Source organism: Oxyura jamaicensis, chromosome 2, assembly GCF_011077185.1.
Source record: "Oxyura jamaicensis isolate SHBP4307 breed ruddy duck chromosome 2, BPBGC_Ojam_1.0, whole genome shotgun sequence".
In the NCBI taxonomy this organism is placed as follows: domain Eukaryota; kingdom Metazoa; phylum Chordata; class Aves; order Anseriformes; family Anatidae; genus Oxyura; species Oxyura jamaicensis.
In genome coordinates this window covers 90,382,635-90,409,649 of record NC_048894.1, presented here as the reverse complement: position 1 = coordinate 90,409,649, position 27,015 = coordinate 90,382,635, and the positions used below count along the sequence as shown (strand labels likewise).

The 27,015-nt window shown below is 41.9% G+C and overlaps 1 protein-coding gene across 1 annotated transcript in view; it reads left to right on the top strand.

Moving 5' to 3' along the window:
- The first annotated feature begins 12,902 nt into the window (after window positions 1-12,902).
- Window positions 12,903-27,015, top strand: part of LOC118162004 (band 4.1-like protein 4B) — a 66,599-nt gene continuing 52,486 nt past the window's right edge. The window contains exons 1-3 of the mRNA XM_035317877.1: window positions 12,903-13,095; window positions 18,181-18,308; window positions 25,709-25,834. Of these exons, the coding sequence (XP_035173768.1) occupies window positions 18,300-18,308; window positions 25,709-25,834 (135 nt within the window). The 5' untranslated portion in view covers window positions 12,903-13,095; window positions 18,181-18,299. The remainder of the gene's footprint in view (window positions 13,096-18,180; window positions 18,309-25,708; window positions 25,835-27,015) is intronic.

Below are 27,015 nucleotides of genomic sequence, written 5' to 3'. Positions count from 1 at the left end.
GCAAATTTGATAGTGTATACTTTTTTTGTAAAGTACATTTGTTTACAAATGCTATCTTTTAATATTTGTTTTGATCTTTACTGTATGTGCTAAGTACAAATAAAAATTCTCAATCTTCATGGTTTGGTTATGATGCATTATTTATTTTTGAAAGATTTTGGGGGAGGGGGCATAGATGCAATACACCACTAATTTGTACCTGTTTTGCCCTGGAATCACTAATGCTGCGCTTGTAGCATTTGCATGGCTACAAATAATGTCTGTGCTACTAATGTTGGGAAGGTGGGACACAACAAGAAAGCAATTGTGCACCGAGATGTGAAAATGCCACAGTAAGCCTAAGGTGGGTAATCACAGAGGCTGCCTTCAGTTTCCTGAGGTCAGTCTTCCTCTCTGTCACCAGCATTTTATTTGAGAAAGGCAGCAAGAGAAACTTGGCTGGAGCCATTGGAACAAGAGCCTAGTTTAGCAGCTCTGAATGCCTGAATGCCCTCTGGAGATTTTTGGTAGTGTTTTTTTTGTTGTTGTTGGTTTTTTTTTTTTGAATACTCACATTAGTTAGGTGGAGTATTTATTGCTTCATGATTCACACACCTACATTCATAACGCACTATTGTTTTTGTCGAGTAATTTCATTTGCTTCTGTGTGCTTTGTTGTCAGTGTTCCTCCTCATTGTGTGTTATCTGTGGTTTGGCTTATTGCTGAAGGTGCACTGATCTCCCTGAGAGATCTGAAGAAAAAACAGCTCAGAGCCTAATCAGTCTTTAAGCATTAAATGCCTCGTGCAGGAGGTCTGCGGTCTGCACATAGGTGAAGAGCATCCTGTGGGACTTCTGTGTTCTGCAGTTTGTGTGTGTCGCCTCGAGGGAAGCATTTGTCATACTGCTTCTCTGGAAAAGAAGCTCGTGCTCACTCCCCTTGTACTTTTCTATTCCACATCCTCCTTGCTGTCTGCAGAAATCTGTACCAGCAATGTCACCGAGCGTTCAGATAGGTAAGAACGGATCAAATTCACTGTCCTTCCTTGCTGTGGTCATAGTTGGCTTCTTGCAGCAAATGGGCTGAGATGTGGCTGGGGCACTAGGTAGCATTTCTGGCTGTTTTCTCTCTGACCCCTGGCATTGCTTGGATTTGTGCAGCGTACACCTCCTGCACAAGGGTGGAGGTGGGTGCCCCTGCAGTGAATTAGGTGGTACAAATGCTTTAAATCTAAAAGAATCTAGAAGCTTTTTCCTTTCCCCCTCTAAAATGAGCACGCTTGTTACTTAAAAGTATGCTTTTGAACAAGTGACTAATATGGCTCTTGTGATTTCAGGAACACAGTTCTTGTTTGAAGCAAGGCAAACCTCTTTGAAGGTGAAAACCAAATTACATGGGGAAAGGGGAGAGAGTAGAAGGGTGGAAAATGTTTGGTGAGCTCAGCTGTTAAATGCAGTAGCACCTTTTGTTTAAAATAAGGCTGGGAAAGCCCAGGTGATGTAAATCAATACTTCATCTTACATTAATGCTGCTACAGGATACCACTGGTAGTTTGTAGATGCACAAACTCAATACTTGATAGCCCTGGTAGGTGAGTGGTTTTATATTGTGTTGAATTATTTTAACTAGTGGTTTCTCGTGAGGAAATGTCACAGGTTTTTTACTTTATACAAAAGAGCACGTTATACAGGCACAGAAAAATCAACAAATTCTGTGTGTACTGTAAATATAGAGGGAAATTGCTTCATGCGGTGCCTGAAGGAAGTATCACTTCGCGAATCCAAACGAAGCACGTTCTCAGAAGTACGTGCTGAGCTGTTTGTGCAGAATTCCCCCACCCAGTTCTGAAGTCTGTTCCTTGTGCAAGTTTCAAACCTTTTTTAACAAGTCCAGTGTACACTTAAACTCTTCTGTAATCTGATTACAGGTAATAAACACTATCCTCCTGTCATCTAAGGGAGGGAAGTTACGTGAGTACAGTGCTAGGCACTGGAGAAATGGCCATGATGTGAAGTGTGGTGTGTGACAGGCTGCAGAATTGCTTTATTCATCCTGTCTGAGGGTACCTGGGATCACCTCTCTGCATGCATGTCTCCTGCATTACCAAGGCTGGAACCCAGCTCTTCCCCAGTGTAGCTCAGGGCCAGCTCCACTTTGTGTGTATATTTATTTATTTATTTATTTATTTATTTATTTATTTATTTTTTACACTGACTATAACTCTGTAATCCTACATGCCCTGCCCCAGCAGCTGGTGGGGGAATTGAAAAGCTGACACCACCACATCTGTAACCTGGGCTGAAACATATCACTCTTCAGCCCCAGCCAGGCTCTGGCATGCAAACTAATGACTAATATTGAGTACTGAAATATGATACTGAAATACAATACTGAAAGTGACAACGCTTTTGAATTGTTTTAGCGTGGGCTTTTCCCTTAAACTTTCATTTTCAGCTATTTTTCTCTAGCTGATGTGAGTCACGGGCAAAATGAACAAAGGGATCGGTTTTTGTAATGTATTTCCAAAACTGGCAATCTGAGGGTTGCACATTTAAGCAAAAGACTCAATACATCCTTCTAGAACGTTTTGTCAGTGAACCCATGTGCAGATTGACCAAAAGAAGGATTTCCTACTCATACTGTGGACGGAAGCGAAGCATATATTATGGCCTTGTGATGTAAAATGTCATTTTTCCCTCATTCTGGGTGAGTGTTGCTGAAGATCTCTCCTCAGCCTGCAAGAGAAATATTATTAGAGCTTGAAACTAATTCTGAAAATGGACCTTCCACTGCTGACAAGGAATGAGTTGGGGAACTTCTAAGACAGGGAAAAAGAATGGTAAGTATACCACTTGCTTCTCAGGTGTCAAAGCTGTCTAGATGGAGACCTGAGGGGAAGGAGCAAGACAAATCAGTGTTGTTATCATCTGTTTTCAGAGGTTTCCCACCGGTTTGTATATCAAGTAGGCAGGCTACAGCTACCTACCTTGAAGGAGAGAAGAAGGCACATCCATCTCACCTGATGTGCCAGATCTCTGGACAGCTAAGTGCCTTCCCTCTGACCCTGGCAAAGGAGAACTGAGAAAAGCAGTTGTGTGGGGGAGTGCTGTCGCTGCAGGCCTAGACAGGCACTGCCAATGGCAGCCAGAACTTCAGAGCTGCTGCAGACTAACTCGCATTAATGGACATAAATAGGAACCAAATTTTTTGAAACTATCTCAGGCTCTGTGCTGTACTTTGAAAAGGGACTGGTCCACCAGGATCCTAGCTACGTTTGTTAAGACCGTGCAAGCCAAGAATCTTCTCTGAGAGCCATCTTGAACTTGTTTCCTGCTGGTTAAGCCTCTACACATCAGCCATACTCATGCTACTGTGTGAGGATGGAGATTTCGAACCTGGTTGAAATAAATAATCCATTTTCATACTTTAGAGTCAATTTGCCAGTGCTTGGAAGAGCACCATGCTATTCCGCATGCTCCCAGGTTCTAGTGTTGAAGGGCATGCAGGAGAACCAGAACTCTTTTTTCAGCAGGCACCAGACACATTGGAAAATGGAACTTCTGGACAAAAACAAGGCTAGTCAAAGTAGGTAAGGAAAAACATAATGTAAAGGGAATGTGCATACCACACCCACCTGCCTGTTTGTCTCTTGTCATTATAAAGCAGTGTGTGAAATGATAAAGACCGTGCTTGACTTCCACTGTTTTCCACATACTCCTGTACCCTGAAGTGACTGGCCAAATAGGCTTCCTTTCTGATGTATGTGCTGTTTCTCTCATTGCCGCTGCGTCACAAAAACAGATAAAAGCTTGATTCAGCTGGAGTTCCTCCCTTAATATGAGTCACTTCCAGTAATAAACCTTCTGCAGGTTACATTCCGCTCTCAACTACCTACTAATGACTGCTTCATGACTGTCCTTTACAGCAAAACAACTTATTCTCAGTTGGTTTCATGAGTGCTAATCTGAATTTAGTCGTAAAGTTCTCAAACCAAGCTTTGTTCTGTGCTGTCCGCTGCACAAATTAGTAGGTTGCTATTGAAAATGCAGGCACGTCTTCTGTAATAACTTTCATACTGCTTTTAATTTCAGCATATAACTTTCAGTTCTCCTATCTATCTTTAGGAAAAATGGTGTCTTTATTTTTTTTTTCTTCAGATAGACTTGGCACAGAAGGTAGATAGGTTGAGACGGGATGTTCCACCAGCCAGTTATCTTAGCCCCAGTGTTAGTTCATGGCTTTCTCTTGGCTCTGTGGGACTGCTTTTGGTTTGTTAGCATTTTATCTTTCATGACTAGTTGCATGTCTACATGCAATGTAGAAATACAAAGAAAATTATCATTTCTTCATATGAAGAAGTCCAGTTCATTTTCTCTCTATCAGGCAGTCATCAAGAATACTTCTTAGTCATCAGACCACCTGAGACCTGAGGAATCTTCCAATTTAAAAATGAGATAAAAGTTGAGCTAAGACTGTTGGAGAAACAGTGAAAATGCGCCTAGATTTCTGTTTTCCATTGCCACCACAATTACTTTCTCACGTCTCTTTTTTGTACTTCCGATCTTCTAAGTTTATGTGCATGTGTTTTCCTTTCTTCGTCATCTTTTCTTCTTGTTGCTGTAGTAATAGCATGACCTTCAGCTTTACAGTACCAAACAACAAAAACTGCAGCTCACCATGTCAAAAACTGAAGATGCGTTGAATTAAGCAAGAACGGATGTTTCAAGTAGAAGCAGTTGGGAAACCTGGAATTTCTGGATTAACGATGTCATATGTTGAAGGATTATTAAATATATATATATATATATATATATATATATATAAATGAGATGATGAAAAACATCCTTTGCTTCCTGCCTCCTGAATGAAATGGAATAAGTAGCCACACCTAGTTAGTAGTAGGAAGTACTGATCTAATGCAATTGAAACTCCAGATAATAAGCTACTTCTTTATAAATATTTTATTTTCTCCACTAAGCCCATAACAATCTGTGCTAGTAATCATGATGGTTTGCCTACTATTTATCAATTTCTGCATTTTTTAGAACCTTAGGGAAGGAGAAAACATTACACAGTTTAAATGGCACTGGAGAAACAGTAATACCATAGCAGTGAGGATGGAAAGAGGCAAGGGAGCTTTGAGACTTCAGCGTCTGTGCCTTCAGCACCTGGAGCTCATTGATCAGTGAGTACGGCTGATCCGAAGCAAGTCTTCAAGGAACTTTGAAGTAAAACTGGACGACTGTGTCAAAATTTTAAGCCCAGAAGGGCTTCATTTGTTATCAGTTGTTTTCAAAGTCTACTGTTTTATTTAATGTCTTTCTGTCTTACTCTCATTTTCCGACTTTAAAAATACTCTGAAAGTTGCTTTTAAGACAAAAAGAAAAGTTTCTTGCTTTAATTCAGATGTGTTCCTCAAGTGTTGCATGGAAATGGAGATAGTAGTAGGCTGCAAGTCTGAGAATGTCCTTGCTGTGCTGAGCGACTGTTTTTGTGTTGCTTTTACCTCTTTACAAGGAGTTATTACTTGCTATATGCTGTACCCGTTCAGTAGCTATTCTGATAACGTGTTAAAATGGCAAACATCTAAACTGAGGTCTTCCGCATGGCAGTAGCGTCAGGTTTGCTCTTGCTAGAGTTTAAAGTTTCAGCAAGTTACTGCACATTCAGGAGACCCCATGTCGCTTTGTACGGCATTAGAAATATTCAAAATCTGAGTAATTTCAAAGTTTGATTAATCTCATTTAAAACATTTTTTCCAAGTATTTCAGCTTTGCAGGAACAGAGGTGGGAGATTTTGTAAGATGGGGGGCCATCATTAAGGGGAGCCAAGTCCAGTGGACATTAAGGCTGAGGCAATTTCTCTTTCCTAACCTACTGGGTGCGAGGCTGCTGCAGTTCCCAGTTTCCGAGCAAATATGTGCACGGGATACCTACTCAGCCAGCCATACAGCAGAGGAGAGCAGTGCCTTCACCAGTACCTGCAGACGCTAAGAGCACCATAGAAACCTGGACAGCACAGCCAGCCACTCCTGTATGCATACATCATCCTACAGAAAACACAGTTAATTAAGATGGGCCAGACTACAATGGTGAGGGCTTGACCAGCCAAGCATACTGAGCAGCAGCTTGCTCACTCAGCAAGCTGCTTCTCTCCCTTTTCCTATACTGCTTCTTCCCTGATGTGTGCAAACTGCACCGTTTTCTTCCCTTGACTGCTGTTACTCCTGCTTTTTTCCTGCATTGCTCCCAGTTTTTTTGAGTATAAAGGTACCTTTACTCAAATTTCCCAAGGCTTCTTAGGTAATTTGGACCTTAGGTGGTATTGCTGATAGAGGTTCCTAGGCCATGCCGGCCTGGCAGGATTGTTCTCACTGAAAGGTCCCTTCCGTGCCCTGTGAAGTCGGGCCATTTCTCACAGAGCCCTCCCTTAACTACCTGTGAAATTCAGCGCTCTTTCAGGGCACACTCTGTAATATCTGGAAGCTGCTTACGCTCTCACCTGTTGGGCCCAGCAGTTTCTTCTGTCACATCCCATGGCTGCTCGTGTTATTTAATGGCTTATATGGCAGGAAAGGCCGTAGCCTGGGTTAGCACCCTGAGATCAGCTGCAGGCTGTCTCGGAGGCTTGGGTTCCCCCGTGCCTGTGCTGCTGTGGTTACCTGGGCCGGTTTGCTGGTTTCCCAAGCTGTCTGTGCGTGACTACCAGGGGAAGGCAGCGCTGACTTGGGGGGGATTTCGTCTCCTTGAATCTTCTGTCTGCTTTCTGGAGTTCTCATCTGCAAGGACGTCTGGGACAATGAATTATTTCTTTTTGACAGGTGATTAAATATCATTAGCCATCGTTATCATTAATTAAAACCATTTGTAAATGAAGAAAAGCAAGTTCAGTTCCCCAGTGGGCATATTTTGCATGACAGTTTTGCAAGGCAGTATTTTTTTTTAACGATCTCTATGCAGATAAGGTGAAATCTGTGAGGACAATGGATGTGTCGAGTTGAGATTTGTTTCTTGGTATTTTATGAGAACATGCTTTGCCGCAGGCTCTGCTCCTCTTGCAGAGAATTCCAGATTAACTGGAAGCTGGATCTACTCCTGTTTCAAGGCTTACTTCAGCATCTCGATACTTAGTTCAGTAATGCAGGAAGCTGCTGCTTAAACTTTTATCTCCTACAGGAGATTTCTTTTTCTGCTCTCCTTGCTGTTTCTGAACACCCGCTTCCCCATGGCCATTTTCTCCTTCCTCCCAGTGCTGGTTGGTCTGGCTGGCAGAAGGATGCTGTCTGTCCACTCTGCTTACATGATGCTAGAAATAAACAACTTTCTGCAGTGTCCCTAGGAATAGATGAGGACTGGTCCTCTGGCAGCAGGGAGAGCAATCTGCAGTGCATCTTCCCAGGCCTTCCCTAAAGGATACACATGGGCCAGCTCTCCTGTCACCCAGTGGTGTCAGGGCAGAGCATGGGAGTGTGACAGTGCTGTCAGCTCCAGTTACACTTCTCATGGTTTAGGGTGTCAGTTTTTGACTGGCAAAGAGTTCTTGGTTACATGGTGCAGGGGAAAAATTATATATATATATAATATATATAAATATCTATATAGGTATGCTTGTAGGCATCCCAGTTGTCCCTCACTTAAAACACACACCTTTTTTCTATATGTCCCAGTCCTTGGCTGCAAAAGTGAAACTCCATCCTTAGCAGTCCTTCTTTTAGTCCTTCTAGCAGTGAGTTTTGCTAACAATTAACTTATTTTGTTCTGAATTTGTTTTGAAGCATAGACAGGGGATAAGCCCAAAGTCTCCTTTTCTTCATCCTCTCCTCCCAAAGCACAAAGACTAAAGCCAAAAAGTGTTTGGCTTAACCTAGCTGCTAATTCTCATCCCCCCAGCTGCTGTGCTGAAGCTGAATGTGCACTGACTGCTTTTGTTAGACCTCTGGGGGTCTCTCCTCCACAGGTACACATTAATAAACACACACGTCAACGTGCACTTTAGTAATCTCTGACTGCCATTTGGGAGCACATCTGAAGCCCGTTTGGATGTTGGAGGTATTGTTGCGATATGGCGATGGGTAAAATGTTGTCTATCAGAGGAGAAGCCTGGAGGGGGGAGCCTCCCAACACATTCAGTACGAAGCCTGCAGTGTGGATTTGAGCAGCTTAAAGCTGCAAAAATCACCATCAGGCTTGCTCCGAGCTGCGGATAGGGCAGGACTGAGAAGGTTGTGGAGATGTTTGTGTAAAATTTGGGTAAAAGGCTTTTTAAATACTAGAAAATTGCAGTGGTTTTGTGCAGTAGAGGTGTTCAAAGCAAGGGACAGAGGTGGGTGTGGTATTTGTTGAAGGTTATTTAACAAGAGTCACACCCGTAGGTAGAAGCCTGGGATTTTCTTAAACCTCTGCTCAGCTATTGCAGGGCGGGTCTGGAGTCAAGGCAGGGGCATCGGAAGGGCACAGCGGTTTGAGCCTGCTCTCTGCTGTTGCTCCAGCAGCCTCCGCAAGGAGGGGAGAGAAGAAAGCCTTGCCATTGCTCTCCAAGCGTGTCTTCAGACAGGGAGGAGACGCCTCCAGGAAGAGGACATGGACAGCGTGCAGGCCTGCTCAGGGATGCGGGTGAAAGATGCTTATGCAGGTCTGCGTGGTTATGTTCTGCAGGAGAAGGAGGGTATGAGCTGGAAGCATGGCTTGGAAAGGCAATTATTTAAATCTATGTAGATATATTTATCTGTCACGGGTTGTACCAAAATGGGAGGTGCTGTCATGGATGAGTGAGAAAAGTCCGGAATGGGTTATGTTCTTAGTGCATGTGAGAATTTAAGACATAGCTCTGCAGGAGTGAGACCTCTTAGTTCGGAGTAACCTGCTTCACAGCCCAGTTTGGAGGGCATAGAAACCTGGCTGGTTTTGGAAAGGATTTGGTGTTCTTGAGGATCAGAAGTTGAACATGATTCAACAGTCCCAGGCTATTTAGGAAAAAGCAAATGTCGTGTTACAGTGCATAAACAGAAAGAGGTCCCATGGGGCATGGGAGGCAACCTTTACTCTCTGCAGAGCGTTGTAGAGCCCCGACTGGAAGGCCCCGCATCTCAGCAGGGGTGGGTGTGCAGAAGGGGGCAGGAAGGACCATCAGAGCTGTAGAAAATGTGGTGTGTGAGGAGCAATTGAAGAATTCAGGGTTTCGAACTCCTAAGAGAGATGTGAAAAACAGCTTTCAGAAACACAGGTTTCTGTGGCAGGAAATAACCTGCTCACTGTATCTGTGATGGGCAGGGGAAGAAATAACGGGCCTAAACTGCAGCAAAGGTGACTTAGGTTAAACGGGAAAAGTAAGTGCAGGCGTGGAGAGACACTGAAATAGGTTGTACGGGGAGGTCGTGGAGTCTCTGCTGGTGAAGGATTTTAGGATTCAGTTCAGACACTCAGCTGGGGTGGTAACATAGGCCTGCTTAGTCCACCTTTGGGGGGAGAAGGGAAGAATTGTGTCTTCTAAATAACTTTCTATTCCCCATTTTTCTATGACCCCCTAACATGATTATACCCGTGAGTTGTACACATGGTTCAGCAAAGCAGCAGGAGGAGCATGTGAGGTGTCAGAATGCCCTCTGAAAATATCTTTTAAAGCAAAAGGTGAGGACTGTAAAATTGGGATAGAGGGCTACTAATGAAAATAAAATTTAAAAAAAAAAAATGGAAAAGGTAAATAGAAGATGTATGCTCTTTGCCCTGTTTCTCAATAGGCTGCCTTTTTGGTCAGAAGAAAGTGATTGAGGAATTTTGAGGCTGAAGGCAATACCAAGTGTCTGTGGACTTTGACTGTCTTTTTGGAAGGTTCAGCTGCCCCGGGCTGAGTGCTTTGCCAGAGTGCTGGATGGAGAAGGAAGAAATGTTTTCTTCCTTTAGAGAATTGGCTGTAGGGCCCTGCCTCTTCTTCTCTAAAGGGCAGGACTTGGTGATATAAGAAGCAGCTGGAGTTTGATCAGAAAACAAGACAGGTAAATAAAACAAGAAACCTGCAGAACAGCCTATTGACAACTAAAAGGTAAAGCAGGGGTAAAACATTGGTAAACTAGGAGGGCCAAAAAGACACATACAAGAGAAAAGATGAAAATCAATACCTGCCCACAATTGCACGTAGTGTGAGAGCATTGCTTGATGTCTGGGGAGCAAGTATGAAAGCCTGGAGGACATGGAATATGATCAGACAGCTGACTGAAAGAAATTAGTGATTTATTTGAATCCATGGGCTGGGAAGGGCATATGTGCATGTTATGCATTCAGATAAACCAGACAGAAACAAGCAACAAAAAAAGTTAATGGCAGAAAGATGCATTGAGAGTCTCAAGAATCTAGATTTAAGGCAGTGGGAGAACAGTAAACTTAGTGAAAAGAGATGTGACATGCAAAATAATTCCATGATGATGTCAACAATGCCATCTTGTAGAAACTGCACCAAGATACACACAATATGCTTCTAAATTAAACAGTACAGAGTACAAAGAATAGGGATTTGGACTGCTCATTGTATCTTTGTTTGGATACTGTCAGCTATTCTGGTACCCTGGCTCTGAAGCTGCTGCGAGCGCTGTTGTTTGATTGTGCAGTAACTCGCCAGTCCAGTAGTGAGTCTGTGCACAACTCTTAGGTGGGGAGGAGGACATGGGTGTGAAAGCCTTCCTTGCCCAACCCCATACTCATCAGAAGAGAGAACTGAGCTCCAAGATGAGTTTGTCTTGACATATGTCAGTTGCTGCCAGTCCTGGAAGAGTGCAGGTGACTTTTGGGTAGGCCAGCAGTTTTGGTAGGAGACTGCCCCAAAGAGTGCACTGCCTGGGTGCTGGCATCCTGCCTGCAGCTTTGTGACTTACTGCCCTCGAGGATTTCAGTGCACACCCAGACATCAGCTTTGCTGGGCTCGGTACTTCTTTGAAATAATGGTCATCCTGCATTTTATGTGGTGTGAGTCCCTCTGTCTGCACAGTCAAGAAATACATCTGGAGAACTTGGTGCAAGTCTTGCATCATGCCAGAGCTGTTTCGGCTCACTCGGTTGCTCAGGTCATTTTAGCATGGAAACTGCTTCATGTCTATGGCAATGTGAGGAGTCAATGTAAGGATTTGGTGTGATCTCATTCGTTTTGGGGAAAAAAAGAAAAGGGGTCAAAAATCTGCTAAATTAACCTTGCCAGCAGGTGAGATGAAAGCAACTCCCAAGTACATGGCATTCTGTGTCTCTGGAGCTCTCCTCTCAGTCAAAAAACGTCACTTCAATTCGAAGAGCTTGAAGGGAGAGTGCAGGTGAGCTGTTACAATTAGTGTGCAATCTGATTAGCCTGTACCATTTTTCCCCAGTAGGCACTTGCTTGATCTGATTATAAGAGTGAAGATACAGTACAGTTCCAGAAGACTGTCCTGGCTTATCCGAGCTCACCAAAACCATTCCCTGTGTATCCAGCCCCTATTTGTATCATTTCCTTAAGGCAAATAATGCATCAGAAGTGCCTTTATTGGCAGTCCTTGCTCCATGCCGGGAACCTGCCAAGATTAATCAACAAATCATTCCCCTCCCCACCCCCTGCTTTCAGAAAGTAACCCGCATACAAGTGTTATTCAATTACTGCCCAGTCAGAAACCTCATGTTGTCAGAAGTTGTTGTTGAGAAGACAGCGGTTATTAATGATGTACTGAGTTGCACGCTTCAGTGTATCTCTGGAAATGATGCAGATATGTTTACATGCACATGACTGGTTAATTTTGCTTTGAATCAGTAACTAATCTGCAGAGAACATATGTAGCAAGGAGCTAGGTACAATTTATTCCTTGCTCCTTTAATTATTCTGTTTGTCTTTATTCCATGTTGTCAGGTTTTCAGCTACTGTTAGTAATAAGAGCAAACTGAAAACCCGTGTGGGTGAAAAGATAATTTCTTTAGCAAATGGGTAGGGAATTCTTTATTATTTCTTTTTTTTTTTTTTTAATTTATTTTTTAATTAATTGATTTACTGCAACTACTGTCTAATGCAATACTGCATAATTAGTTAAAACACTATAAACACTTAAAGCATCCCACTGAGGAGAGCACATTCGAGACATTTGCAGTATCTATGTAAAATTATGTCAGTCTTTTTTGGTTACTGACATGGAGAGAAAATATTTCCATATATTTCTTATCATGTCAAACAATAAACTGAAACAGCATCAGTTAAAACTATTGAAGAAAATCCATACTGTCATGTCAGACATCTGAGTTAGTGATGAATTAAAATTTCAGTGTCTCCGTTTCTCCATATATTGTAGATATATGACAACACTTAATCTCCTAAACTAAACATAAATATATATACATTTACCAACAGAGGTATTATTCCTTTTTGACCAAGTGTTATTTTGTACGTTTATACTTGTAAAAACCTTTTCTTTCCAGTGGGATCTTTCTCCATTTTTTCCCAACTTGCAGATTTTTCATAGAGCCTTTACACCGTTATTTTGGGTCCTGGGCTTTCTCAGGAATGTGAAGTCATTCTGGGACTGTTCCGTGGTCTCCTCTTCTGATGGTTTCACTTTAAAGGAATTATTGTTTGTTGCATGATCATTTTCCTATTGCAGGTGAAACTTCATATTCATGCAGTACAAATTTTGATGTTTTTGAGAATCATTCTGTAGGTCAGTTAGAATTTGACTCAGTGTAACAGTTTAGCAGAAGTTGCTCAGAGTGTAAAATCAAAATCTGATACTAAAGACATGTCAAACAGAAGCATCCTTTTTCCGCACCCTGTGAGTCTCCTATTAACAGAAAAGTGTAAAGATTTGGGATATGCCTCATTAAAAATTTTATTTACAAAAAATGCATTTTTTCCCAAGGAAGTTTGCACTCTCTCCAAAAGTACAGTTTATCCTACTGTTTCCCACTCTAATTTGAACTGAATTTATTTTGTAGCTATCCCTTGAACAACAGTGATCTGCATCAGTTCAACATTGAGGAGAATGGTGGAACACCATATAGCGCAAAAATACCTGCAAGGCACCACCACCACCACCGTCATCACCACCACCACTCTAATTATGGCGCCCTTGCTCCCGACAGCAAAGACATTGTTTCTGGAGTTCCAAATCCAAATAGTAAGTCTACTGCAGTGAATGTCGTATCAATAACTGAGCTGGTTTTGGATTTGTCTCTGGGAAGGAAAAAAGGAAAGGAAAACATCACGTTTCTTTCTTTCCTTTTTTTTTTTTTTTTTTTTTCCTTGAAGAATATACTTCCTGTTATTATTTTCTAGTTTGGTAGTACATGCAAATGAGACAAGATTTTACAGTTTCCTGGCTTTGCTGTGAGATTGTGGGATTTGGTAGATTGGTGTTCCACAGCTGAACAAATACCCAATTAGTCACAGATACTGAGTCTCTAGCTTCTTGGCACAGGCTATTTTTTCAGTGTTACTACTATTTGTATAATATCAAAAACCTATCTTTGTCTGCCATTGTCTTTTGCTGATCTGCCCAGCTGGCCTTCAGCCCTTGCTTGGATCTGGCTCTTGCTTTCATGTCTGGGCAAAAGCAGCAGAAGTTTTGAAGCACTGGACAAACACCATCTTGCTATCTGTTTTGGTACCGGTGTCCACAGCTATGAAGGAAAATCACACTGAAGCTGGAGTCCAGTCCAGTGCAACAGACTCTCTGGACTCTTTAAGAAAACTTCTACAGACTCCACGGATTTTAATAAGCATGGCAGAAATGCTCTCTGAAATGTCAGGGCTCAGCTCAAAGTACAGAAACTCAGAAACACCTGAGAAGCTATGTTACAAGAACTGGTTTAGATTGACTAAAAGACGTAGGGAGGTGTCTATCAGAAGCACACTTTTTCATCCCTAGGGGCTTACTGTCTTCTACAATGCTCATGCTCTTCCCTTTTGAGTCAGGTGGAGTCTTCCTCTGTGCTGCATAGGAAGGCCTTGCTCTGCTGTGCTATTTTCAGTCCCAGTGGCTGGCACCGCGTTAGCTAGCAGTAACGGTGACAGTTCCCACTCAGCCCTGCCTGCCACCACTGGAGTACCCTTACTTGCTCTGTGGAGATATCCTTGGCATGTAGAAAGAGAAGAGGAGAGAAACCTGCTTATTTCTGCTACAGCCTTGGGGAGTTTGGGCGTAAGTCTCTGCTGCTGAACATGTACAGACTTTTTTTTGTAAAGGTACGTAGCTTGGCCAGATGTTTGTAGGTTTACACAGAAACTGGAAGAGAAACATCCCTGCCATTGAGCAATCCTGTTTCTTGCTCTCCAAATTTATAATCCCTGCACTCTGCAGTGCATGAGATGCTGGAACTGTGTAAGAATTTCTGAAGATTGACAAAACAAGGTGTGATATATTACTTTCCTTACCTCAGGGCCATGCTAAGCTTTTTCCTTTTTCCATTTTTTTTTTTTTTTTTTCATCTTTAGTTGTAAATCACCCTGAGATAGGCATCTTTTAGGGAAACCTTGAGCTTGAAACAAGGATCTCATCATGGATGGTGCTGTGTGCCCTTGATTGCAGGTTGTCCCTCCTCAGCAGCAATGCACAGGCATCTACCTGCACAGACACTTTGATCAGACTTTGTTTCAGAAACCCAGAAAATGTTTGTTTAATTTTCTTTCCCGAGGTGAGGGAGGTGACAGTTTTTAGGAGGGAAGCACAAGAAACTAAATGCAAGACGTTCTAGACATTCGAAGAAGGTGTCCTGAGCAGCAATATGAATTGCTTGACAGGGCTTTAGATCTATATACTCCCTTAGGAGCAATCTCCAGGAGATCTGCTGTGCTTCTCAATGCTTAATGTACTGAATGCTCCACATCAGCATATCTACAGAAGGGAAAATGCAGCGGTGGCGCTGGCAGTGGGGCTGCCATTGGGAAGGGGGTGCTGCCTGCTTGGTGAAGCTGGGCCAGAAGGCCGCATCCAGGCTGTCAGCCTTCCCCCAGCACCGTGCCAGCCTCTGTTTTCCTTTTCCAAATTAGAGGTGAAGCACGCCAGTGGAAATACAGCCAGAGCCAGCAGTGGTGCTGCTGAGGGCCAAGGCCCGAGGGCACTGCAGGCCCTATTGCTCTGGGGCAACCTCACAGCTCAGGCCCAGGGCCCCATGTCACCACCCTGGCCACCAGGCCCTGCCCCAGCAAGGCTGCGGCAGGGCCTGGCTCCAGCTCCAGAGGTAGCCCATGGCATGGTTTCCCAGCACAGAAAGCTAATTCTCCCCAAAATGCTAGTCCACAGTGAGAGCAGGCACGCTCGGGCTGTTGCTTGTGCTTTTAGAGTGGTGCTGGAGTGGATGGGACCACCTCCCTGGAAACCCTGGGTCAAAGCCACTCGTTTGCAGCTTGTGGTGGCATCCCTGGGTGCCCTTTGGAGGCTGACCTCCAGCACCGTGGCTGCCAGCCAGTTCTCTGGGACCACGTGTGGCAGTATGGGACCAGAAACACCCAGGAAAGGACATACTGTCAGGGCTCTGGATAAGGACTGTGGCAACATGGGGGCAGGTGTCAGTGTCTGGCTGGAGGCTGGATGAAAGGGGCCCCTGTTGGGAAAGCGTTTCTAGGAAGTACAGGGTCACCAGCCTGAGCCCACTCTCAAGAAGAGGGTGCTTGTGACCAAAATATCTGAAGTGGACATGCCTGGAAAGCCAAAAGGTCCATGCGGGCAATATGCTATCCAGATGGAAACCTCCCAGTGAGGCTGGTGGGGGTGAGGTTGTGCACATCAGCTTGGCTACCTATTGGTTTTCCAAGGGACCATGCGCATTGTGTTACATATTCCAGTTCTTATAGGCGGGACCCAACTCTGAGCTTGGGAGGTGATTTTAAATGAATGTGAAATGGAACTTGGAGTGACCCACCTGCTGGTACCTGGCATGTGGCTGAGAGAGGGAGAAGATGCCTCCACTTACATATGCTCTGATAAAATCTCAGTGCCAATTTGCAGGTCATTGTGAAGGAGAGGTGAAAATCACAGTATGCCCAGCCACAGTTCCTTTTAAATACTGCTGCACATTTCACAGCAAGCACACAGCCTGGGACTTTGTTACAGAAAACAAACCCAGGCCAGATCTGCCTGATTTTTCACATACCAAGTCATTTGTCTACTTCGTTTACTGGAATAAATGAAATCAGGTGAAATAAATCTGACATGTGTGTTCATGAAGGTAGATCAGCAGAAGATGTTTTCATGAAGTCAGCCTAATTATTAGATTTGCAGTGCTGCCCATCGCCTTAGAGTTAGCATACACAGATCATATCTTTTCATGCAGCAGATTTTTCCCCATTTATTTTCAGTCAGCGTACTGAGGACCACTGTGTTCAGCAGCAGAGAGCATTGCAGTGCCAGCACTGCTCCTTAAGACTAATCAGCACAGTGCCATTGTACATGGATTACCATGTGCACATGAACAGACCCACCAGCAGCAGCTGGGCCTATTGCAGAAAACAGCTGCCAACAAGCATGTCATATAGCTTGCAGAATTTTTTATGGCAGAAAATGACAAATGGAAAGAAGGGGCCCAGCTTGCCTCACAGAATCTAGGCTGAGCTTGCAGGTTATCACTTTAAAAAAAAAAAAAAAAAAGAAAGAAAAAAAAGAAAAAAAAGAAAAAGACATCTTTTATTCCTGACCTGCTTGATGCAAAATTCCTTTTTTAACCCTGAGTAGAGAATGGTTTAATACAGCCTGAGTTTCAGGCTGGAATAGTGCTTTAAAAAAAAAAATAAAAATGCTGCCAGATACTTTCTTGAAATGAAAGCCTGGTTTTGCCAAGTCTTAATGCTGACTCAATAAATGTATGCCTTTTTTTTTTTTTTTTTTTTCCTAGGACTTCAAATTTTGCATTTTTTTTTTAAATATATCTGTTTGCAAGGTTGAGTCAAAAAGCTAAAATAGCTTGGTTTCTGAAGCTCTCCCTTCAAGCAACAACAAAAATCTAACAAGTCAGTTTTAAATCACAGCATTTGAATAATTCAAATAATGCACTTTCCCCCCCTCTATATTCCTTCTTGACAGGAAATAGAATGACTGTTTCTTAAAAAAAAAAAATAAAAAAAATCATAATTGTGTCTTGTCTTTGGAACTACAGTCTTATGGCTGGGGTAATTTATTCCCTGGTACCACTGAGCAGTTTCACAGTCTCATATCTATGGAAGGAACCATAATGCCAGAGATGCTGAACTCTGCCATCAGCAGCTTGTGATGAGAGGCCACCAATGGGAGGTCAACACTGATACCGTAACCCCTTCTAGGACATTATTACCTCTGATTATATTTCACCAATGCCAAAAATAGCTTTTTGCTTATATCCCTGTAAGCTGGCATTAGCAGTTTGTCTCTAGTCAGCAAAGGCCTTAATGTATATTTAAACAGCTGTAGAATTAGATCTTGAGTGAGCAATATTTAATATTCTTAGGACAGCTTAAGAACCTGATCCAAACAAAACTGCAGGCAGTGCAAAGTTTTTATTGATTTCAGTGGTCTTTGAATCAGACTCCAGAGACTACCAAGTTGTTGCCAACTATTATCACTTAGAATCTATGGAAAAAAGAAATGCAGGAGGTAGCAAGGATTCATTAAATTATCATGTAATGAAGCTCATTTTTCTCAGAATATTTGCAAATATACATATGTATGCCACACCATCCCTAAGACATTGGCAGAGACCTTTCAAGACTGTCTCAAAAATATTTTACCTTGTCTTTCTATGTCAGTGGTGTGCTCAAAATCTCTGTTGACAAAGCATAGCAAATTTCTGACAACAGTCTTAAAGAGGATGTCATATAAATAAAGATGTCTGAGAGGAGCCAAAAGCTATACTCTGATCTCTTTACACATCACATGTTCTGAGAGTGGCACCTTGGCTGCATAAATAATCCCTCTGGTGTCAAGTGAGTTTTAGAATATAAGGGAGTGGGGGAAAGAAATATCTAGCCCTAAGCTGGCAAGAGCCCTGCTGAAACGTAGAGATGGGAGAGAACGGGCAGGGGGAGGAATTGTTTGCTAAACAGAACAAGGAAAAATGACCCAACAGGCATAATTATGAAACATTTTGGATGTTCTTACAGGGAAGATGGTTTGCTGATCATTGTCTCTTCAAATGTGGTTGAGTGATTTGCTCTGCTGTTCTTCAGTAGCCTCCCTTCAGACTGTCTTACCTTCTTTTCTTTCTTTCCTTCTTTCTTTCTTTCTTTCTTTTGGGCATCTTTTTAGAATTGAGCTCAGGACTTCCCCTTCTTTATGATGAAACTTCTCATCTGAAGAAAATAGAAACCGAGAGTGTGAAGGTAGTTGGACCATGGCCAGCCCTGCACGTCAGCATGAACAAGGTATAGCATATACATATATATTATTACATATATATGACAGGGAGACCCCTTATCACTGCATATTCAGAAGCCACTGCTTTTCACCTTCAGTTCAAGTCAACATTAATCCGTAACTGTCTTGTTTTTTAATCACCTCTCACCATCTCCTCATGCAACTGAGGTTTTGGTTTGGTTTTTAGATTTAGAACTTCCTTCTTTGCCTTTTAAAGTTTCAGACACTGCTGCTACAATGTTTGATGTAGTTTTAATTTGGTTGTGAACACTTAGTCATCTAGGCAGCCCAGAGCTGTAAAAATATAACAACACTTAAAATGGTTAAAAAAAAAAAAAAAAAAAAAAGTTGTTTCAGTACACAAAGAGTTTGTGTTAGCTCCGCTGGCACCTGATGTTAGAGGGTGTTTCATAAGTGGACTGTTGCTGGAGTGGCAAAACATCCATGTCCCACTGCTTCTACCAGAGGCTGGAGGACACCAGATCAGTGGCTCCTTGTATCCATGTGAGGCAGAATCCACTGTGCCTGTGCTGTGGTGTGCCTTCAGCTGAGTCTGGGTAGAGCCAGACAACACAAAGCAGGCTTGCCCCTCAAAATTTATGAAAAGTGCTGTTCTGAGCCATCAGACAGTTGTATGTGCACTTGAAATGTACCAAGATTCACCACTGGAAAGCACCAACTAGCAACCAAACCCTCATGTTACAGGCAGTGCATTGTTGTGACCAACAAATAATTTTGAATTCTTTTGGCCCCTTGCTTGTGGTTTCTTCTTCAAGCACCACTTTCTGACCTCAGTCCTAGTGAAATGTGTACACAGAGCTTGTAAAGCTAAAAGAAACAAACCATGGGCCTTTGAGCAGAGTGTTGAGCAGCCTCAGCAGATGGCTTCTGCAATGAACGAGGGATTTGCTGTAAATGTTGGGTTACCTGGGCTGAAATGCTGTTGAGCATCACCCAGCACAATGGCAGCAGGGCAAGTTAGACAGGACTGAACAGCAGTCCTTGAACTGTGGCAAGTTTTTTCAGCTGAGAGTGTGGCCTTCTTAAAGCTGCTTTGGTTGTGGCAGTTAACTAGCTACTGAGTCCAGCAGCAAACAGCTTTTAATGAGTGCTCACTATGAGTGTCTAGTGTCTGGCGAAAAATGAAGCTGTAACAGACCTCCTGCACCACACCACTGATTTCTATTCTACTAATCCCTGTTTATTCCACACTTTTGTGTACCCTGAAATATTATGCTTAAACAAAGACAGTGAAGCACTTACAAAGCTGCTTCATGTGCTCTATTTCTGAAAATAAAGCAATGGTCTCCATACCTATTGTGGAGTCTCAACTTTCATTCCCTCTCTTCCTATTGCTAATTATTACTTTTTCAAGCAAAGTGCTTTGGGGCTGGAATTTGTCAGGCCTTATAATCCACCCAGAGGAGAATTAACAAGAAATTGGGTAAATTAGATTCAGCAGTTAATTAATTTGATTGTCCGCTACAGCAAACTCCATCTCATGGGAATGATGAATGGATGTGTCCAATCTCTTTTTCAGAGCTGTTTGGTACAGCGGACGTGTCTGTCCACCTACTAAATGATAAAAGTCAATTTCAACATGCGTCTCATGCCCTTTGGTACTGGTGGACTTCTTAATCTCCAGAAGAGATAGACTTAAGTGTTGCAGTTGTGAATGTATTTCCGATTTTCTTTTTTTGCAGGCCTTTTCTTGGAATAGATGTTCTCCTATCCTCTCTGCTCCATGTGTGTTTATGTGTGTGTGTATACATATATATAATATAAAGCCAAATACGTATAGTTAGGATTTCTGAAATATTTGGACCTTAGTCATTATTAGTCCAGATGTATTTATTACAGGAAAAGAAAGAATTATGATACAGTTCAGATTGTTTCTACCCCTTTCACTGGTGTTATGTTCACCAATCCTCTGTGCCCCTGAGTCCCAAGGTCAGAGGCTTCATGCTGGCATGGGGGAGAAGGGGTGCTATGGTAAGTACTTCGGCAGGGGGGATGTGATATTCATGTTGATGGTTTCTTCCTCATTCTAGGATCTGCTGGGGCCTTTGTTGTGTTTTTTGCTAACACACTTTTATACCTTGCTCTTTCTTGACTGATCTGCAGCTTCACCTTACATCCAAATTTACTGTATATGGTGGCTTTTTATACATGCTAGCTACTTTGTCTCTGTTCTCTTCATTACCCCTAAACCCAGTTTTGTCCAGCTCCAGGTCTGCATTTCTTTAACTGGCCACTGGTGGGTTGTTTATAGCCATGGGGTCTCCAGCGCCAGCCTGCGCCCCTTCTGTTACCATCCCATGCCTGCGCTCCTCCTCACCACGTCCTGTGCCTCCACCTCGCAAGGCCTCTGTTTCCATACCAGGCCTGTATTGCTTTATACTACATCATTATGGTAGCCATAAATATCACTTTCTACAAAGAATGACTGCTTGTCTTACTGTTGTGTATATAAAATGATTGTTGCTACAGCTAGGTGTAGTAAAACAAAGCTGCAGGCAGGTCGAGAAAGGTCCAGACAGGGGAAGCCTGACAAGCTTCAATATTGAGGCCTTACACACTGTTCAAAACTTGTGGCCCAGTGACTCTTCTCTTTACTACATGGGTCAGAGAGGACATACTCTGGGAAGGACGGCTACCATAGCCCAGTAAGGCAGTCATAAAGCCTGGCACTGACAGAGGCAAAGTCTAATAACATTGAGCAACTGCATTTTATAAAATACATGTGATACCAGGAGTCAAAGGTTTGCTTCAAGGATATAAGCAAGACAAGATTTATTGGGAGTTTTATCTTTCGTTAGACCAAATGACAGTTGACCTGGAGAAGGTCTAGTGTATCTGACAACTTAAAGATGATTTTTTTTTTTTTTTTGGTTTGTTTCTTTTTCCAAATATATGGTTCTAATAAAAAAATGCAGCTTCTGCTTGCAGACTTTATCTCAAATAAAAATAACACATAATCATACAGGTCTTACCACGATTATATTTGTTCATAATTGTTAGTTATCACATAGAAATTTTTATATAAATCACCTAGTGAAGAGGAGGTGACTTTCATGATTAGATTTTCATGCATGTTAAAAGGTGTAGGTGATTCATTGATTCTTCACAAATCTCCAACCAGTGGGTTTAATACACATTAAATCCAGTGTTTGGCTGAGAAGTGAGTATTGATAAACTGGCAGAGACAAAAGATCATGATGAGTCTTGTTCTTGGTAAAAAGTTTGATGTGGAACAAAGCCTGAACCTTTCAGAACAGAGGGAATGGAAATGTTAAGTACAAGAATGGTATTGCTGTGTTTCATGCAACTATTTTAGTATTCTGTATGTGTTCTTAATATTCAGTTAGCTTTGCAAACCAAAGCTCCTGTCATCATTATCTAACACTGTACAAATCTGCCTTCAATTCTAGTATCAGTGAATGTAATTGAATTTAAAGTAAATATTTGGGAAGAGTAAAGCAAATTTAAGACCTCAATTATAAAAAAGAAAAAAAGGTCTCTAGTATTCTATGTATATATATATATATGTGAGCTTATTCATCCTACTTCTGTCAAACCCATTTAAATGCAATTCTCCGGCGTTTTCCCTCTCTGGAAAAAGTAAAGTTCTGCTTTAGTGGTGAAAGTGATATGACACATTGCTATTTTATAGCCCCAGCAGAACTGGAGTTGGAAAATTGGAGTGTCGTCAGGTATCTTAACACTTGATATGGACTTTTTTTCTCATTTCTAAACCTTTTAAGATGACTTTAGATTGCAATTTAAGCAAGAAGATTATTTCAAATACAAGTTTGACTCTCAGATCAGTATTTCAGGTTTTTCAGAAATACGTAATAAAAATGATAAAATTGGAAGTTTCATTAACATTGCACTGTGTTTAGTCTTCTAATGACTTCCTCACTGAGTGCTCTTACTTTATAAATGAAAATAAAACTTTGATACCTGCCGACCTGGTACAACATCTGAATACCCGGCTGCTATCTGTATGCTTCACTCATCATTGCAGGCAATAAGAATTCTGGAAACACGAGATTTCTGTATTCCATGGCAAAATAAAGTACATTACAGCTCTCATTCTTGCAGCAGTAGTGTATAGAGACTCCATAATGCAGTCAGGTTTTAGATCTTTGATATTCCTACGAACTACCAAAATGAACTTTAGAAGGTACTGTATGGTTTTGTGTAATTATGAATTCTTTTGTTCCTTCTCAATGACAATTACACTTCAGGAGCTGAGTTAGGAGAGGAACAGGGTTATATGTATAGATTAGCGACATTAAGGAACAATAGGAACTTCTATAGATGCTTAGCAATGCTAATCGTCTGAAGTAATGAGATACTACTTTATTCCGTGATTGGAGTTCACTTTAAGTCTGGATCTTTGGTGCCATTGCAAATGTATGTTTAATAGTCTGAGCTAATCAGCTGTGTGAGAGCTGAATTCAGTGATAATTCAGGTGTGCTGCACCGTGGCAGAAACTCTGTTACGCAAAGAAGTGCTGGCCTTTTCAGATACATTCAGAAGCTAGAGGAGATCTGGGTCAGGTTGAGCAGTGCCAAGCCCCATGTGGCATTTGCACGTAGTCACATTTCCTCTGGGGCAGGGAGAGGTGGGGGCCTTGGGCTGCTGGCTCAGCATCCAGGGAGCAGGACGAGGCCAAGCAGCCAACTGCAGCAGTGTCTGCTCTTCACGTGTGATCAGTCACCAGAGCTGCTGCTGCTCCTGGCAGGGTGCAAGCAAAGCAAGTTTTGCTTGCTTGAAGGTTGAAACCCTTGTACGCTGACCCAAACAAGGGCTGATGCAGAACTGAGTGCCCAGGAATGGTTGCTTAAAAGGCTGTAACCTCCTGCAGTGGCAGTGTCTTTCCATTTTCCACCAAGGTTTTCCATTCCTTTCCATTTTCCACCAAGCATTTGAACCTCTCCAGTTATGAGAATCTCAGTGTGAGACGCATGCATCAGACCCCACATGGTGACAGACTCAAATACGTGAAATTGTCTGATGTGATCGTGAGAACAGCAGGAGGTTTGGATCTTTGGGGGATTCCCAGCTTCAGGGCAGCCCTGAGGGCCTTTGTCTTTCTCTTGGTCAATGTGGGGAAATTGGGCAGGAGGAAAAGAACATAAGGACTGAAAAATATTCATATGTGTACTGTGTAACAGGTGGACAAGGCTTGGGAACTTTTCAAGTTATGAAACAAGTTAATGTCCTAAACAAACATCGGTTGACTTGATTTAGCTAGTGAAACGCAGTTGCTTAATCTTGCTTGGCTGAAATGCTATTTAATTAGTATCCAATGTTAAAACAAAGGTGCGATTTTGCGTAGCCTTTAGAAATGCCATTGCTTAATGCATTATTCTTTCTGCTGTTAGAAATCAAAGCTATTAAAAGTTGACAATAATGACAGCTCTTTTGAAGAGTATAGGAGTGCACTGTGGCTACAAGGCTGTTCCTTGAGGAAAGGTTGTGCTTTCTTTACAGTTCATTTTTTCTCCTTTTGGTTATCTCCACTTCCTAGCTTCATCAGTACCCCAGAAAAAAAACACCTGACAAATGAATACGTCTTCTTCTTCTTTTTTTTTTTCTTTCTTTCTTTTTCAGATTCTTGCCAGAACTGTAGTTGTATTCAAGACTAAATAGATGGCTACAGTTCCATAAGTTGCTCCAGCCAGAAGCTGTCACTTTTCATTTTAAGTATTTTCTTTTTCCCTTAGGAAGAATGTGGAGAGAATGAAATGTCCAAAAATATCTTCCATTAAAAACAGTAAATGTGGCTTGACAAATAAACGTATAAGAATTATTAGAGAAAAAAAAGAATAAAGAGGGAAAAAAAAATCTCAGGATGGTCAATCCTTTAGCAGAAATTTGTTCAAAATCAGACCTGGCAGCTATGACATTTTGGATGCAGGGGCCTGCTGGACCAACTTTGTGTACACATAAGAAATATCTTGCAGTCTCAACAGAGTTCTGCAGAGATCTGTCTCTTTCCCCCATAGTGTTTGCAGAATAGTCTCAGGCAACATAATTGCAATTGTGAATTTCTCCACTTGCAGAAAGTGTCCCCCTTTTTGTCTGTGATTATTCTTGGTCCTGAGAGAAGAGTCAGAAAGATTTTAGTTACCCTCAGCCAGTGGATAGCCATAGGGGAGCACAGCAGGAAGGATAAAGAAGACAGGTTTTGAAGTTTAAGGGCTAATCGTATGGCAAATTACTAGGTACAAATTGGCCAGTTCTGTCTTGAACTACTTTGCTAGAGGTTAACCTCACGGGTACTCTGAACCTGGTTTACTGATGCCTTGTACCTGTTCCAGCTGGACAGGTTAGCAGGAAGCACAGTGAGATCTGAGTGACAGCTTTATATGTCTATTCTGTCCAGGCATATATGACTGCTCACTCTTTGCAGAGATGCAAGAGGAAAATGAATGCATAACCTAAGCCATCATTCAGTTGTAATTCAGGTCTCATTTCCAGAAGGAAGAAGAAAGTTAGCAATGACTGTTATGCCATTATTCAATTCTTCTCTAAAAATGTATGAGAAACAACAGTTTGATAGGTTAAAAGTTTGCATTTACAAGCCTGGTCTCATCCATACCCTGTTTGTTTATGCATTAGTATTACATTGTCCTTTTCTTTTCTCTCTTTTTTTTTTTTTCTTTTCTGCATGGAAAGTTTATTCATGCTGGCATTTCTGCTGGATGTTGTTTGTTCAAGGCACAAAACCTTTAGGTCATGTTTGAACAGGTCACTAAGCTAGCTGTCCTGAGGCTTTAGATTTCTGATCCAGATCACTGAGTAGGCAAGGGGTTGACATCAGGCGGAAGCAGCAGCAGCGGCAATGTTTAAACTTCCTGGGTTTTTCTGGTTTTGATAAAGGAGATTTTGCGTGGCTTGCAATTAAGTGGAGATCAAATCCCTCTGGTTAAATTTGCAAAGCCCCTTTACATTCTTAGAGGGGTGTAAGAAAGCGTTGTTCACCATAGTGCTGTGAAACCTTCCCACTTCTACCTGCCTAGGATGTTTTGAAGACAGTGCTTTGCTTCCTCGGCATGATCACAGCTTTGGCAACCACTCCAGAGCCTGGCTGAGCTTTTTCCATGTTTCTTAGCACTGTGCACCAGTTTCTTTCTTCTGTTGCTCAGACTTCTCTGATTTTTTTTTTAATTATTATTTTTTTTTTTGGTCTGGAAAAGAGTATCAGGTCAGTAAATATTTTGAGAATTTTTATTGTGAAAAATATTTATTAGGGTATTAACGTCTAAGTTTTATCCAGTATTGGTGAATCAAGTTGTTACAAGTCGAAGTCTGACCTTTGGCTATCTTGTGAAGATATATACCCCATATCCATCTAATACATTTCTCTGTGCTTGTCTTTTACATAAAATACAGGGTGAAGAGAAAAAGGTACCTGAAAAGACTCTTCATGCCCCTGTTTCACCTTCCTCTGTACCTGATCATATGAAGTGCAACATCCTTAAAGCTCAAGTAGAAGCTGCTTTTAGAGTAGGCACCCAGGTAATCTGCGTTTGATGTTTCCACTTCCTAATTTTGGCATAGTTTACAGCAGTTTTCCAAAACCACATTGTTCCTGAAGAAGCACCGTATTTTATCAGGGTATCCACATTGACCTAGCTTTCTCTAGCTGCTCTACACTTTCTTCAGGTATGTCACCATGATCCGAATGATAGAAACAGGAAATCTGTCCTAACTGATGAGATTAATACAGCTGAGAGAGGCTGTGAAAATAGGAGAGAAAGCCCCAGGAAGTCTCCACGATTTGATTCTGTCCCTCTAGCTGTTGCTTACTTTGCAGCTAAGAAGTAGAAACCTCTGGAGTCTTCTAAGGCAGCCCACCACTCATGGAAACTATGGTTAAGGATGTTGTGATAATATCTGTGCATCCAAATGTGTCCTTTTTTTTTGGGGGGGGGGGGGGGGAGGGGAATAACTACAGGTGTCTAATGTGAAATGTTAGCTAGTCTATTGCTTTCTTACTTGTGTGCCTTTTACTAAATTTCAAGCTGCTATTTTCTATTTTTACTGCTTGGTCAGTTAGATAAATCATGTTTAAAAAACACCACCACAAGACGTTTTGCAGCATTGTCATGCAACTGAAAACTCCTGCTAGATAGCAAGACTGTAACAATATGATTTCCCAGTCAGAGGTAAATCTAAGTGAAAACTAAAATCCTTGATTCTTTGCAAGTGTAATTAGCAGACAGAAGATAATGCTATTTGTGCCAAAAATAAAGCCAAACAGAATGCTTTAGTAACAGAAGTAGAGACAGAAGGACTGATATGGCTTATCCCAAGTTCCTGTGGTATCCTTGTGCATACTATTCTCTTTGAATATGGATTATGTTGGTGTTGCCATTGTTTTGTTTCCTTTCACAATAACATAGCAGGTCAACTTGCCCTGCAAAGGATTTTGTTAACAATCATACTTGTGCATTTGTTGTTCCTTGGCAGATCTTTCATCTGAGAACTAGATTACATCTGGTCTAGATAGACTAAGGAAGTATCAAAATTTGGTTGTTCTGACTGCCCTAGATTTCAAGAACAGAAACCACAAATCTGGCAGTATGTCAGGGAAGGAGGTTGGGGTCCTTTCCTTTCCTTTCCTTTCCTTTCCTTTCCTTTCCTTTCCTTTCCTTTCCTTTCCTTTCCTTTCCTTTCCTTTCCTTTCCTTTCCTTTC